The following is a 14,986-nucleotide window of genomic DNA, read 5'->3' on the forward strand; positions in this document are numbered from 1 at the left end:
AGTTCCATGGACCTGTTCTGAGTTATGCGGAAGAGGAAAACTGAAATAAAGGTTGAAAGTATGGTTTTTCACAAAGGGTTTTATGAAAATTTGGCTCAAGTGACCAAAAGAGCAACATACAATTGGAAAAAGAAGTATTTTCTGAATTGTTACACAGACTCTATGGGCCAAAACAAAGGGCAGAAAGCAGTTAATAAACATCTGTTAAGTTTGACCCCTCCATTGGCTCTACCTTCTTGCAGTATCAGGACCTCAAATTTCCTTAAGGGAGTTGTTCCTCCCTTACTCTGTCTGTGAAGCTTGGATGGAGTTATCCCTGCAGTGGTGGCCACATGCTCAGGACCTGGCTGGGTCAGTCCTACATCAGAGTATCTGGGTCAGAGAGGAGCACATGACACAAAGCAGCCAATGAGATTCAACTCCAGGACTCTTCCTGAAATTATTAAGGAAGATACTTCTTTCTATATTATTTATTACCTAAAATAAAAGTTTCCTTACGTGTGTATGTGTGGTGGGTATTTTTAAGATTTACTCACTTAGGAACGTAAGTACATAATATAATGCTGTTAACTACAGTAAACCATACTGAACATTAGATCCTCAAATAGTACTTATCTTATAACTGGAAGTTTGTACCCTTTAATCAATATCTCTGCATTTTCCTAGATATGCCCATGTATGCCTGTGAGCCCTCTGGGGAGCGCTGAAATGCGGATTTTCAAACGGACATAGAATTAAGCTGATGGCACCAGTTTTGTAGCATCATGCACCTGGCCACATTAGTTTTTCTTTGCATATGGAAACTAGAGGAATTAGCGCTCAACACACTAGTGCTAAGCACAACCAAACTTGCAGAATGCCCTTGGATCTCATTTCTCTTACTAAAGGTAATATTTCTTTCTAGCACTGCCATTGACGAGAGCATGATATCAATACAAACTGAAAGGTCAATAAAAGATGTCACCAAAGATGAATGTTTGAAGATGCAGATGTGTATACAACAGCAAACAAAAGAAAACAAGATTGCCGACACCTACACATTTAAACAAGGACACAAAGTTTGAAAGTTTCGTTTAAGCTTGAGAACAACATCAAAAAAGGAAACAATAATAAGTGCCCTTCATGAAAATTTGAACCATAACATCAAGTTGAGCATGTGATTCAGCCTTTGGAAATCTGAAAATAAAAAATATATACAAAGCAGTTGCTTCTTGATGTGATTGCAGAAACCATGTCTAATTTCTGCAGTATAAACATTATATGTTAAAAACATTACATTATGGTTAGCAAATATCTGCTTTGGTCCAAAATATCCATAAGACATTTGGTGCAAGGCAAAAGGTCCTTGAAATTTACTCCCAACCAAACCTAGGCAACATGGTCCAAGTATGCTGATGGATGATTTGGACAGGAGAAACTATCAAGGACATTTTGCTGTGAACTGAATGCCCCTTAGGTGTTTTGGTCAGCACCAAATGTCTCTCAGAGTTAAGTTACATCATTTTTGCATAATAATCACTTTATCAGTTATAAGCCTAATTAAAAGGTCAACTAAAGTGGGATACTGTGCTCCAAAGAAGTATCCACAATGTCTCCTCAATAACTGAATGCTGTCAGAGCTAGTTCTCTACATGTTATAGACAAATATTGCCCTAAGCAAACTTGAGGAGCTTTTCAGCAACCAGAATAAACCTATGTGCACTGGAAGGAAATGAAGCGCACGTAAACAAGGCACTCACCTTTTCTCCCCTGAGGATCACGGCAGTTTTCATGGACGCACAGGCCCCAGGCCGACCACGAAGACATTATACAGTCTGTAGAGCAAGGGGTACTGCAGAGCTGAGAGGCCGAAGGGGCAGGTCCCAAACATAATGTCTTTGCCACAGGCCTAGAGACTGCATGGATGAGAAAAGAAGGCCTGAGTCACATTCTCTGAACATCCCTAGAATTTTTCCTGTCTTTATATGTGTACCTGCCTTGCTCACATCAGCTTTGTGGTTAAACAGTTTATATGCAAACAAAATATCAACACTCTTCCAATATGCGCTACTTAGCTCTACATTATTAGCATTTGGGGTGAAGAAAGGCAAGAAAAGACAGTGACAAAGGGCATGCATTGAAATTTTCTGTTTGACAGAGTATTCCCTGGGAATCCAAGAGAGGACTAGAGATTTAGGCAAATTATCTAGAGTTATGAATTAAAAAAAAATTAAGTGGCTCTGTGAAGCTTCAAGATGGGTCTATCTCAACTATACAAATAACTGAGTTGCTGTGAAAAATTCAAAATCAAACCCCGAGGTGGGGTGTTTAGCATAACCAATCTACTGCTATTACTCCCCGGAGGGGTGGAGCTCCTGAAGACACAGAAGAAAAATGGCTCTTAGAATAAGAAGAAAAATCAGGATCTGTGACTTCAGAATTAGCCCCTGGAAGTCAGTTTCATTAGTGAAGCAACCCAGAGGCACAAGGAGTGCCTGAGGAGCCACAGGGAATGCCAACTAGGAAACTTCCAGTTCTTCCTGATGTGCTCCTGCACCCAGAGAAGGCCCAGAAGTGGGTCACTGCGGGAGGCAGTGCCCATCTGTCCAGTGGTGGCGCTTGTCAAGTGTCCTCTCTAGGCAGACCCATTCTGGGAACCGTGGAAATACACAGATGAAGAAGACAGGATCCTGATTCATATGGAGATTATAATATATTAGGAGCACGGATAGCAATACTCCAAAATGACCCAACAAAAGAACACCCAAATGCATAGCTACACTTGCACAGTGTGATCCCGCATAAGCAAGTTTTAGAGCAATTCAGAGTTTGTGAACCAATGGTTTAAGATCAGATGGTTTTATCTTACAGATTGCCTTGTACTATGGTTGAAATATTTCTTATATAGCACTTCTCTCCAGTTAAGCAGATCAGAAATAATTCAAAGATGGAGACTGGTATGAAACAATAGGGTAGTAAATGCCTGATCTATTTTGCTTCCTCACCTTTACATAAGATGCAGACAGAGATGAAAAAAAAAAAATCACAGCTCTGATCAGCAGAACTTTGAATGTAAACCAAAGCAAGAGCAAAATAAAAAAAATACTATCTCTGAGATGTGCTGACCCATTGGGAAAGAAGTGTCTCTAGTGAACAATGGAGGGGCTTGAGGTGTTTATGAGAGTAAATAGGAAAAACAAAAGGTTGCCAAGGAAAATAATAATGGTTTGTTTGCAACGAATTCTTTTAGCTTCACTGCTCACTGATTGGGAATGCGAGCAATTGAGTTTATCACTTTAAGTTTCAGAATTCTTTTAGTTTATCAAAAGGATTTGACCAACTCCCGGAGTTCACTCAGACTCGCGTCCATCAAGTCAGTGATGCCATCCAGCCAGCTCATCCTCTGTCATCCCCTTCTCCTCCTGCCCCCAATCCCTCCCAGCATCAGAGTCTTTTCCAATGAGTCAACTCTTAGCATGAGGTGGCCAAAGTATTAGAGTTTCAGCTTCAGCATCATTCCCTCCAAAGAAATCCCAGGGCTGATTTCTTTCATGGACAGGGAGGCCTGGCGTGCTGCGATTCATGGGGTCGTAAAGAGTTGGACAAGACTGAGTAACTGAACTGAACTGAGAACTGAAAGAGGGGCAGGCAATGGCACTCCACTCCAGTACTCTTGCCTGGAAAATCCCATGGATGGAGGGGCCTGGTAGGCTTCAGTCCATGGGGTCGCTAGGAGTCGGACACAACTGAGTGACTTCACTTTCACTTTTCACTTTCATGCATTGGAGAAGGAAATGGCAACCCACTCCAGTGTTCTTGCCTGGAGAATCCCAGGGACGGGGGATCCTGGTGGGCTGCCGTCTCTGGGGTCACACAGAGTCGGACGTGACTGAAGCAACTTAGCAGCAGCAGCAGCAGCAGAGAGGGACAAAAGCAAGATTGCTAATGTAAATGTCAAAGCTTGCAAGCCATGTGGAAAAGATAAACAAAGGAAGAGAGAACAGATATTGGGGGAGAGTAAAAGGTTTTCCTGAGGCTGAGGAGTGTTGATGCTCAGAGACTGGGTTAAAGAAAACAGCTGGGTGGGGAGGATGGGGTAACCAGAACTATGGATGTATATATGACACTGATAGACTGCACGCAGGTAAAGAAGAATCTGAGAGATGAGGCAGAAGTCTGTAACTCCTTCTCCAAGAGTAAAATAATCACAAGGCAACCATTCACTGAGTGCATCACACAGTAATTCCAAAACTACTGAGCACCAGTCTAAATCATGCCCTATTGGAAGTTGTCTGCTTTGAAGGAACTCTCAGTCAAGAAGCGTTAAGTCAAATTGCATTTTAACAGAATTGTTGGAAAGAGATGCTTTAGAACATTGCATAAATAGAAAGGTGCACAGCCAGAGGTCTTAAGGCAGAAGTGGATCTGGGCCCAGCCCCATGTTTGGTTAGCATGTATTCTCATAAACTCAAACTTTAATTCCAAAACCAAAACCTAAGTCAATGATGGAAAATGAAGTGAAGAGTGTAAACTGATTAATCTAGCTGTTTAATAAAAATTTACCATGCATACCAGGTACTGGTTATAAACATCAATTCATTTAACCTGTGTAACTTTGAGATGTGTATTATTATTAGTCTTAATTTAAAATAGGTAAACTGAGACATGATTTACTCACTTGCTCACATTCCCAATCAGTGAGCAGTGGAGCCAGAATTTGGAACAAAATGGTCTGGCCCCAGAAGGGCTGTGGACCTTTGCTGTGGACCACTGCACAAGGTGGCCTCATCATCAGACATTCAAACTACACAGCTAAGTATTTCCATGAGTTAACACTGAAGGTGTGAGGTTCTTTTAGATGCTGAAGCCAGATTAGTGAGTGAAACAGACAACATCCCTGTCCTCAGGGAGCCCATTTTCCAATGTGAATTGATATTAAATGTTCATGAGTCCATGAGCCTCAACAAGACTGGATATGCTTTACTGTTGCTTCTCTTTGCCATGGCTGTCTCCCTGTAACACCAGTTAGACCTTAAGGATCTGATGATTGATGCTTAGAAGATGCCCCAAACTCTCAGCTCCATGACTCAGTAGACACTTGCTGCCACAATCACTGAACTTGATGTTGGGTCCTGTAGTTGAAACTGGCCAATCCACCAGTGCAATCCCCAGGCTCTGAGTAGATGTGCACTAAATCTCTTTAGAAGCTCCAGAATAGCTTAACTATCCAGAAGGCAGTTAAGCTTTGGGATTGGCAGTGTAGTAGGTAAGAAACTGGGGAACTTGTCCTGAAACTGCATATGTCAAGGACAATGCTTTTATAGATATTATGTTTCTTTGGCTTATTTTGGAGGGCTATTGATGATTTTGAGGAGGTGAGAGGTTAAGTCCTCTAAGGTCCCTTTTGATAAACACTTAACTGTCAGTCAATTGACTGTTGGACATTAGGGCTAATGGAAAGTAAGGAGAGACGTGACATGCTGGTGAGGAATGGGGGCATTTCCCTGGAGGCTACTCAGTGGCATAACTGGAGGCTCAGGAGTGTGAGTGAGGCCATTTGTCAGAGCATGCATGCAGCTTCAGCACCTGCTGCTTTGAAAGACAGTTGATCTTAATCCATATCAATAAATTCTTTCAGTCTCAGAGACATGTCTAAAATGCTTCATTTAGGCATTGAATCAATGGGTTTCAGTCAACCTTTCTCTATTTCAGCCCCCTCCGGGACACATTTTCTCTAGAAATAAATCATGAGTAAGTCACAAAGCACTTACCAGCTTCAGAACACTTAGGTAATCATCTCCTTGAGAATAGTGAACACAGGATATTGCTATGCCTATTGACTTGTAGAACTAGAAGGGAGCTTTAGAGCTAATTTAGTTTAATTCATCAATTTCACTGAAAAGCCATACTCCAAAGACCTTAGGTAGTTTCTCCAAGTTAATTCAGCAAGTCCAAGGCAGAGCAAGACCTGAGCCTTGTCCCAGGTGGCTGGCTCATTTCCACGTGTCCCTCTTGGCATTCCTTCAATGGAAGAGGGCAACTGACAGAACAGATGAGGTCTTCTGGACTGAGATTATTTTGTTTATGAATTACAGTGACCTCAGTGGAGGCAACCAGTGACAAAACAGATCAAAGATATCTACCAAAGTTGAAGGCTCAGTTTAACCCTTTAAACAAAATCCAAATTCTGTTCCTACTTCATTGCTACTTCAAAACCCCTTTAAGCCCCACCACAGATCTCCCCAACTAAGCAGAAGGTAATGAGATCAAAAATCTGCTCACTTTAAACAACTATTCTTTTATTTGTAGCATTCATGCTGTGGGAGGTGGTTTAACTTTGTCAACAAAGTTCCATCTAGTCAAAGCTATGGTTTTTCCAGTAGTCATGTATAGATATGAGAGTTGGACCATTATGAAGGCTGAGTGTGGAAGAATTGATACTTTTGAACTGTGGTATTGGAGAAGACTCTTGAGAGCCCCTTTGACTGCAAGGAGATCAAACCAGTCAATCCTAAAGGAAATCAACCCTGAATATTCATTGGAAAGATTGATGCTGAAGCCAAAGCTCCAATATTTTGGCCACCTGTTTCAAAGAACTAACTGTTCAGAAAAGACCTTGGTGCTGGGAAAGACTGAAGGCAGGAGGAGAAGGGGATGACAGAGGATGAGATGGTTGGATGGCATCACCAATTCAATGGACATGAGTTTGAGCAAGCTCTGGGAGATGGTGCAGGACAGGGAAGGCTGGCGTGCTACACTCCATGGGGTTGCGAAGAGACATGACTGAGTAACTGAACAGAACAAACAAAAAATAGTTGTTTTACAATGCTGTATTATACTAATTCATACTGTACAGCACAATAAATCAGCCATATATATACATATGACCCCTCACTTTTGGACTTCCTTACCATTCTGGTCACTACAGTGCATTAAATAAGAGTTCTCTGTGGTACACAGTACATTCTCATTAGTCATCCATTTCTGACAAGGTATAAACAGTGTATATGTGTAGATCCCAATCTCCCAATTGATCCCACCTCTCTTCCCTGTTGTTCTCTACATCTGCGTCTCTATTTCTGCTTTGTAACTATCATTTTTCTAGATTCCACATATATGTGATAATATATGATATTCATTTTTCTCTTTCTGACCTACTTCACTCTATATGAAACTCTCAAGGTCCATCCACGTCACCACAAATGCCCTAACTGTGTTGCTTTTTATGAGCCCTCAATCCTTCTTGACCAAACTCCAGTCATGATGTTTGTGGGAAGAAGAGTCATTTGAAGTCCTTGTTTTTTTAGTAAGTCCTTTCTTTAGGCAGACTGACTGAAACAGCTTTATTTCTATTTGCTGACTCTATCTGCTCTGATGCAGTGGATCCCTGATGTGATCAGTGCACCTATTCGGTGAAGGTCTGTGCTGGCCCGACTTTCTCCAGCTGCCTTTGGCCATGTCACCTTGACATCTTCTGCCACTCTTGTGTTGACCACTTGCCTGACTAGGTTAACAATTACACAAAGTGTTATAGGATATTTAGGTTTTGTATACAGCAATGTTAGTCCCTATAAAGACTTCTCATGGCCATTAAGTGTTAAAGAGAAAGAATAACTTTTCACTCAGATCGTCTGAGATCACTACATAGCAGTAGCTTTTTAAATGCTAGGCAATACATTACAGAATAAGTGACTGTACATACGCAGGAGTCATTAATGCTTTGAATATTTTGGTGCCTAACCTGAAATTTTTCATTTGCAATAAGAAAATTATTAAGTTGACCTGCCTTATAAGAAATGTGCAAGTCTGCTACTAATGATTGCCAAGTAACCTTAAATAATGAATCACTCCATGAACAGAATGCTAATTAACAAAGGGGAGCAAATATGCTGGGTAGCTGCTATATTTAATATTAAAGAAAAAAACTGTTCTAATTCCAGAAATATACAAAGTTCATACTTTTCCTTAATCACAAAGTGATCTTATATGAACATACAAATTCAATTGAAATGATTTGTAATTAAGAAGAAAAATGCCTGTTGTGATCATTAGCATGTGACCACCACTGTAAAGAAAAATGAGTACCTTCACGTTTCATTCTTGGAAACTAAATCAAGCTCTAATCAACACAGAAATAAATTGGCAAAGATTCAATAAGAGTATATTATCTCCCACCCCTTCTGCTGGTCATTTTTTAAGATCTAAATTTTAATGCCATTTAATGCCTCAAAAAGAAATTACATAAAATTGCATCATCATGACAGTTAATTATACTTAATAACCAGGTACACCTCTGTAGTTTATTTTTTTTAATGAGGAATGTTTGCTTAATGTAAAAATGTTACCACAGGATTCAATATTATTTTTTAAATGTCTATTACTAGATAAAACATCAAGTCAGTCTTTAAAAACTTAGGATATGTTTGAGGCAATTCTGCTGTGGCATAATGGAACTCAGCTTTCCCTCTGAACAGAAGGAAAGATCTTGATCATGGGTGAGAAATTAGTCAAAGATACTGATTATTATTTTTTTCCAGTATTTTGAGGGAGGTAGAGAAGAAAAGAAAATAAAGATTCTATTTCCTGAGAACTCTTAAAACCTTGATGATTTTCCCTGCTTTCTATCTTAGGAGTACCTGAGTACCCCTACTCTCTATAGTCAGCTTATTTTACATAAAATATTTGATTTGCAGAAAGACATCAGCCTTCCCAAAAAACTTAGACAGAAATGTTATATCTGTTTCAATTTTCTGAATCAAATGTAGGCCCTGTAAATCCCAAAGGGAATTCTCACTCAATATTCAGGACCCCCACATTCCATAAGATATCTAGGAAAGTACCATAATATAAGCAGCAATTGCTCAGATTTAATTCAAAACTAATGAAAGAGCCTACTTATATAAAAATCCTGCTTTCTAAATGACTTTTGAGAAACAATATTCCCTGTGACATATTCATTTAGGGGAGTATACTGACTTGGCAGAAATTCAATCGACCTTACTGCTAAAATAAATAGACTTCTTCTACAAACTGAAGGAGTCAAACAGTTGAAGAGAAAAGACAAATAAAATTACAATTTTAACCAGAAAGCTATTTTCCTTCAAGAAGCTTCATGTATTATTTCAATTGCCTTTACCACTGGGATTTGCAAAATAATGTATCATTCTTTTAACTTCAGTTCAGTTCAGTTCAGTCACTCAGTCGTGTCTGACTCTTTGGGTAGGATTAAAGCAAATATGTCTTCTAGCACTTATAGGCCATCTCATCCTATTATATCTAATAAAGCTTAATTTTAGCCATATTGTGACTCTTGGCAAAGTACTGTGCAATTCAGTTTGGCAGGAGGATTGTGTGTGTATGTACAATAAATATAATATCTAAAAATAATTTCTGTAATTAAAAATAATTATGTGAAATTTGGCCACATGTCAAAAAATTCTCCAAATTTCCTTCATTTCACATAGCAAATTAGAAAATGACTACTGACTAGTGATTTTAATGTTACAGAGTAACAACACAATTAAGTAAATATTGAAAACAATATTCAGAATAAAAATGAATACAGAATAAATGTATGTATGCAGTTTTAGAAGTAATTAGATCAACATCCAACAATTATAAAAGTAAGGAAGAAATATAGGAGTTTTCAACCGTATGTTCACATATTTCTTTGGTTTCTTCTCTGTCCTCTTTGGAGGATTTTGGTCTGATCATTTCTCAGATTCTTAACTCAGAGCTAAAACGAAGGTATAGAGAAGGTGGAAAGAATAACAGCTGACCTAAATGGTATCTTTTACATCTTGCAGAGTTAAAAATACCATTATCGTTGAGAGAGAATGGAAAGGAAATAAGAGAAAGTAGAGAAGTGGTCAGGCAAAGAGAAAAAGTAAAAAGGTAGAGAGGCAGGTAAGAGAAAGAATTATCTTCCAAGATATCAAGGAGAGAAATGTGCACCGTCAGGGAAGCACAGCTTTTAAAGAGGTTTTAGAGCAAGGGTCCCATGAACAGAGGAGTCTGGTGGGCTACATAGGGTAACAAAGAGTTGGACACAACTGAAGTGACTTAGCACACACACTCTTCTTCTCAGCACACTGCAACCTGGAATTCATTTTGCAATAGAAACAATAACAAGATTTAAATGAGAGTCAGTTTTAGCCTGGATAGGAAGGGAGTTTGAGGGAGAACGATGCCTGTATATGTATGGCTGAAAAAAACAGAAAACAAACCCAAGCAAACAAAACACACTAAGCTTTGCAATTTTTCTCAAAGAAGATTAGCATCCTATATAGTAATTTCTCACATTTAATAAGTACATACAATGCTGCTGCTGCTGCTAAATCGCTTCAGTCATGTTCGACTCTGTGTGACCCCACAGACAGCAGTCCATCAGGCTCCCCCATCCCTGGGATTCTCCAAGCAAGAATACTGGAGTGGGTTGCCATTTCCTTCCCATAGTATATACAATAAAGTATCTTCAAAAAGATAAAATAAATGAATACATTAAAAAAAATGAGAGTCAGTTTTCCCATGAATGACTGCAAATATGTATTTCACTGATTAATGAGAGAATTAATAGCTAATGCATATTACTAATCAACTTGTCCCAAAATAATGCATAAAGCACTCAAATGCAATTTCTCATTTATTCATGAAAATCACTGCAAGATAAGTAAAATCATTATTCCCATTTTATAGATGAAATAACTGAGGACAAATTGTTGCTGAGCATGGCAAAAGCAATAAATGACAATCCTGGTGCAGTACCCTTAAAAGCCAATACCCTTTAACACTATGCTAATAGTCATGAAATTAAAAGACGCTTACTCCTTGGAAGAAAAGTTATGACCAACCTAGATAGCACATTCAAAAGCAGAGACATTACTTTGCCAACAAAAGTCCATCTAGTCAAGGCTATGGTTTCTCCAGTAGTCATGTATGGATGTGAGAGTTGGACTGTGAAGAAGGCTGAGCACCAAAGAATTGATGCTTTTGAACTGTGGTATTGGAGAAGGCTCTTGAGAGTCCCTTGGACTGCAAGGAGATCCAACCAGTCCATTCTGAAAGAGATCAGCCCTGGGACTTCTTTGGAAGAAATGATGCTAAAGCTGAAAGTCCAGTACTTTGGCCACCTCATACGAAGAGTTGACTCATTGGAAAAGACTCTGATGCTGGGAGGCACTGGGGGCAGGAGGAGAAGGGGATGATAGAGGATGAGCTGGCTGGATGGTATCACTGACTCGATGGACGTGAGTCTGAGTGAACTCTGGGAGCTGGTGATGGACAGGGAGGCCTGGCGTGCTGTGATTCATGGGGTCGCAAAGAGTCAGACACGACTGAGTGACTGAACTGAACTGAACTGAACTGATACTATGATTTTATATTGGCAATAAAAGTTGTGATAGAAAAGAGCTACTGTAGCATTAATAATTAGTCAGAAAATAAATAAGTGAACACTTTCAGTTCAGTTCAGTCACTCAGTCATGTCCAACTCTTTGCAACCCCGTGCACTGCAGCATGCCAGACTTCCCTGTACATCACCAACTCCTGGTACCTACTTAAACTCATGTCCATCATGTTAGTGATGCCATCCAACCATCTCATCCTCTGTTGTCCCCTTCTCCTCCTGCCTTCAATCTTCCCCAGCAGCAGGGTCTTTTCCAATGAGTCAGTTTTTCACATCAGGTGGCCAAAGAATTGGAGTTTCAGCTTCAGCATCAGTCCTTCCAAAGATTCAGAACTGATTTCCTTTTGAATGGACTGGTTGGATCTCCTTGCAGTCCAAGGGACTCTCAAGAGTTTTCTCCAACATCACAGTTCAAAAGCATCATTATTCAGTGCTCAGCTTTCTTTATAGTCCAAATCTTACATCCATACATGACTACTGGAAAAACCACAGCTTTCACTAGACAGACCTTTGTTGGCAAAGTAATGTCTCTACTTTATAATATGCTATCTAGGTTGGCCATAGCTTTTCTTCCAAGGAGCAAGAATCTTTTAATTTCATGGCTTCACTTACCATCTACAGTGATTTTGGAGCCCCCCCAAAAATAAACTCACTGTTTCCATTGTTTCCCCATCTATTTGCCATGAAGTGATGGGACTGGATGCCATTATCTTAGTTTTCTGAATGTTGAATTTTAAGCCAACTTTTTCACTCTTCTCTTTCACTTTCATCAAGAGGCTCTTTAATTCTTCTTCAATTTCTGCCATAAGGGTGGTGTCATCTATGTATCTGAGGTTATTGATATTTCTCCCAGAAATACTGATTCCAGCTTTTGCTTCATCCAGTCCAGCATTTCACATGATGTACTTTGCATATAAGTTAAATAAGCAGGTGACAATATACAGCCTTGATGTACTTCTTTCCTGATTTGGAACCAGTTTGTTGTTCCATGTCCAGTCCTAACTTGTTTCTTAACCTGCATACAGATTTCTCAGGAAGCAGGTTGGGTAGTCTGATATTCCCATCTCTTTAAGAATTTTCCACAGTTTGTTGTGATCCACACAGTCAAAGGCTTTGGCGTAGTCAATAAAGCACAAGTAGATGTTTTGCCCCCTTAAAAAAAACTCTTTTTGCTTTTTTGACTGTGCCATATGGCTTGGCAATCTGCTTCCTGACCAGTGAATGAACCTGGATCATGGTAGAGAAAGCCCAAAATCCCAGCTACTAGGCCACCAGGAAAAATGGAAATGGAAATTAAAAGACACATGCTTCTTGGAAGAAAAGCTATGACAAAGCTAGACAGCATACTATAGAGCAGAGACATTACTTTGCTAACAAAGGTCCGTATAGTCAAAGCTATGGTTTTTCCAGTAGTCATGTATGGATGTGAGAGTGGGACCATAAAGAAGGCTGAGCACTGAAGAATTTATGCTTTTGATCTGTGGTGTTAGAGAAGACCCTTGAGAGTCCTCTGGACTGCAAGGAGATCAAACCAGTCAATCCTAAAGGAAATCAATCCCGAATTTCATTGGAAGGCCTGATGCTAAGGCTGAAGCTCCAAAACTTTGGCCACCTGATACAAAGAGTCAATTCATTGAAACAGATCCTACTGCTGGGAAAGATTGAAGGCAAGAGGAGAAGGGGATGTCAGAGGATGAGATGTTTGGATGGTATTACTGACTCAATGGACATGAGTTTGAGCAAGCTCCAGGAGATGGTGAAGGCCAGGGAAGGTTGGCAAAGAGTCGGACATGACTGAGCAACTGAACAACACCAAAGCCACCAAAGAATTCCCTAAGGAAATTCTTAAGTGAGATAAAATTTTTTAAAAACAGTTCTAAAAAAATATGAGTAGTAAAGGCCAAAACTCAGAAAAATAAGTGTTGTTAAAGGAAATTTAGGATCCAGTTGTGTATTTTTGATGTGTCTCTGAAAGGTACTTAAAATTATTACTAACAGGTTGATGGAGAGAATGAAATTAGAGTAGAATGACTATTTCCATCATAACATTTAAGTTTAGAGCCATTCCCAAGGGATTATAATGAGTTCACAGTAAGACCCACTTCCTCCCACCGCCACCAAGATTTTCTTAAAGAGCAAAGGATGACCAAAGGAGCCTTTAAGGCAGGTTGGAACCTGGAAAGGAAGGCAAGTGGGTGTAAAGCTCACCTCCACTGGCACCTAGCATCACTAGCACGAGTCTTTTTCCTTATCAAGTATATCTAATCCCTCAACTGAGGAAAAATACAGGTAACAATAAAATGTTTCTAAGTTAATTGGGCAAGAAGTGAAAAGATATGCTTCTTAAATTATTTTATTTTTGGCCACCCCCTGAGGCATGTGGAACTTCCCTAAGCAGGGATCAAACTGGTTCCCCCTGCATTGGAAGGGTGGAGTCTTAACCACAGGATCACCAGGGAAGTCCAGAAAAAGGTTTTTGTTTTTTGTTTTTTGTTTTTTATGACCGCGATTAACAGTATGTCAGAGAGCAGGAGCAGGAAACAGTGAGATATGGAAAGAAAGATCAGAGATGGCAAAAGAAAGCAGACCTAGGTCCCCAAGGCTTCGTTACCAACCACAGGATGCCCCGGTGAGTCCATCAGTAAGACAGGTCTTCAAATGTGTGGATTTCAAATATAGATGTTTCAACTAGGGAACAACTAAACAGAAATTTTTAACAATGGTAAGAAGAGGAAATCCATAGTCTCTGAGATGACCCAGTCCTCCAAGAAGAACATTACAAACTCCAAAGCTTAAAGCCACTTCCAAGGGACCAAAAATCCAGTAGGGAAACATGTGATAATAATTTTAGAGCACCAAGAAAAAAACTATTGCTCTCTAAAATAAATATGCATACCATCTTATTTTTAAAGAAAGGGCTCACTGTTCCTGATCACCTTGTTAGCATATGCTGCTTTAAATATGCAAATCCTTTTAGACTGAATAAGTTAATTTGACTTCAAAGGAAGGCTCATGGGATTCACTAGCTCCCAAAGTAGTGATAGGAATGAGACACCATCTAATAAATTCTTAAATGTAGAATAGTTCATTCTTTCATCTGAGAAAAAGCATTATGTATTTTTATGAGAAACACAAAAATTACAAACCAAAACTTCTGCACTACAAAACTTGATGAAAGCTCTCTTCCTCTCTTCCTCCTATTTTTATATTAAGTCCTACCTTGTAAGCTCTTCACTATGTCAAGGCCAATGTTATAAAGTAGTAGCTTCCAACCCGACTAAACCAATGGGATCAAAGGGAGACCCAACTCAGAAGAATTGGGTCAGAACTGGGAAGGGGGTAACAGAGAGTATAGTTAGAACTTAAATCTTTGAAACTCTTTATGATTAGTAGGTTTGAAAGTCAATGTCCTGAATAACTTCTGGAGTATCATTTTTGAAAAGCCAACTGGCCAAACACTATCATTAAAATCCATTAAACTGGAAGACTACCATTGCCTGTGCAAATTGGGCTAATTGTTTAGCAACTGAACTTCTGTAAAACAGACTATGGGCTTTCCTGGTGGCTCAGTGGTAAAGAATTCCCCTGCCAGTGAAGGAGACA

General features: G+C 39.5%; 1 protein-coding gene across 1 annotated transcript in view; it reads right to left on the bottom strand.

Moving 5' to 3' along the window:
- The window catches only part of THSD7B (thrombospondin type 1 domain containing 7B), a 1,055,806-nt gene that overhangs the window by 607,287 nt on the left and 433,533 nt on the right, over positions 1–14,986 (bottom strand). The window contains exon 6 of the mRNA XM_069574436.1: positions 1,740–1,895. Coding sequence (XP_069430537.1) covers positions 1,740–1,895 — 156 coding nt within the window. The remainder of the gene's footprint in view (positions 1–1,739; positions 1,896–14,986) is intronic.

The sequence above is a fragment of the Ovis canadensis genome, chromosome 2 (genome assembly GCF_042477335.2).
Source record: "Ovis canadensis isolate MfBH-ARS-UI-01 breed Bighorn chromosome 2, ARS-UI_OviCan_v2, whole genome shotgun sequence".
In the NCBI taxonomy this organism is placed as follows: Eukaryota; Metazoa; Chordata; class Mammalia; order Artiodactyla; family Bovidae; genus Ovis; species Ovis canadensis.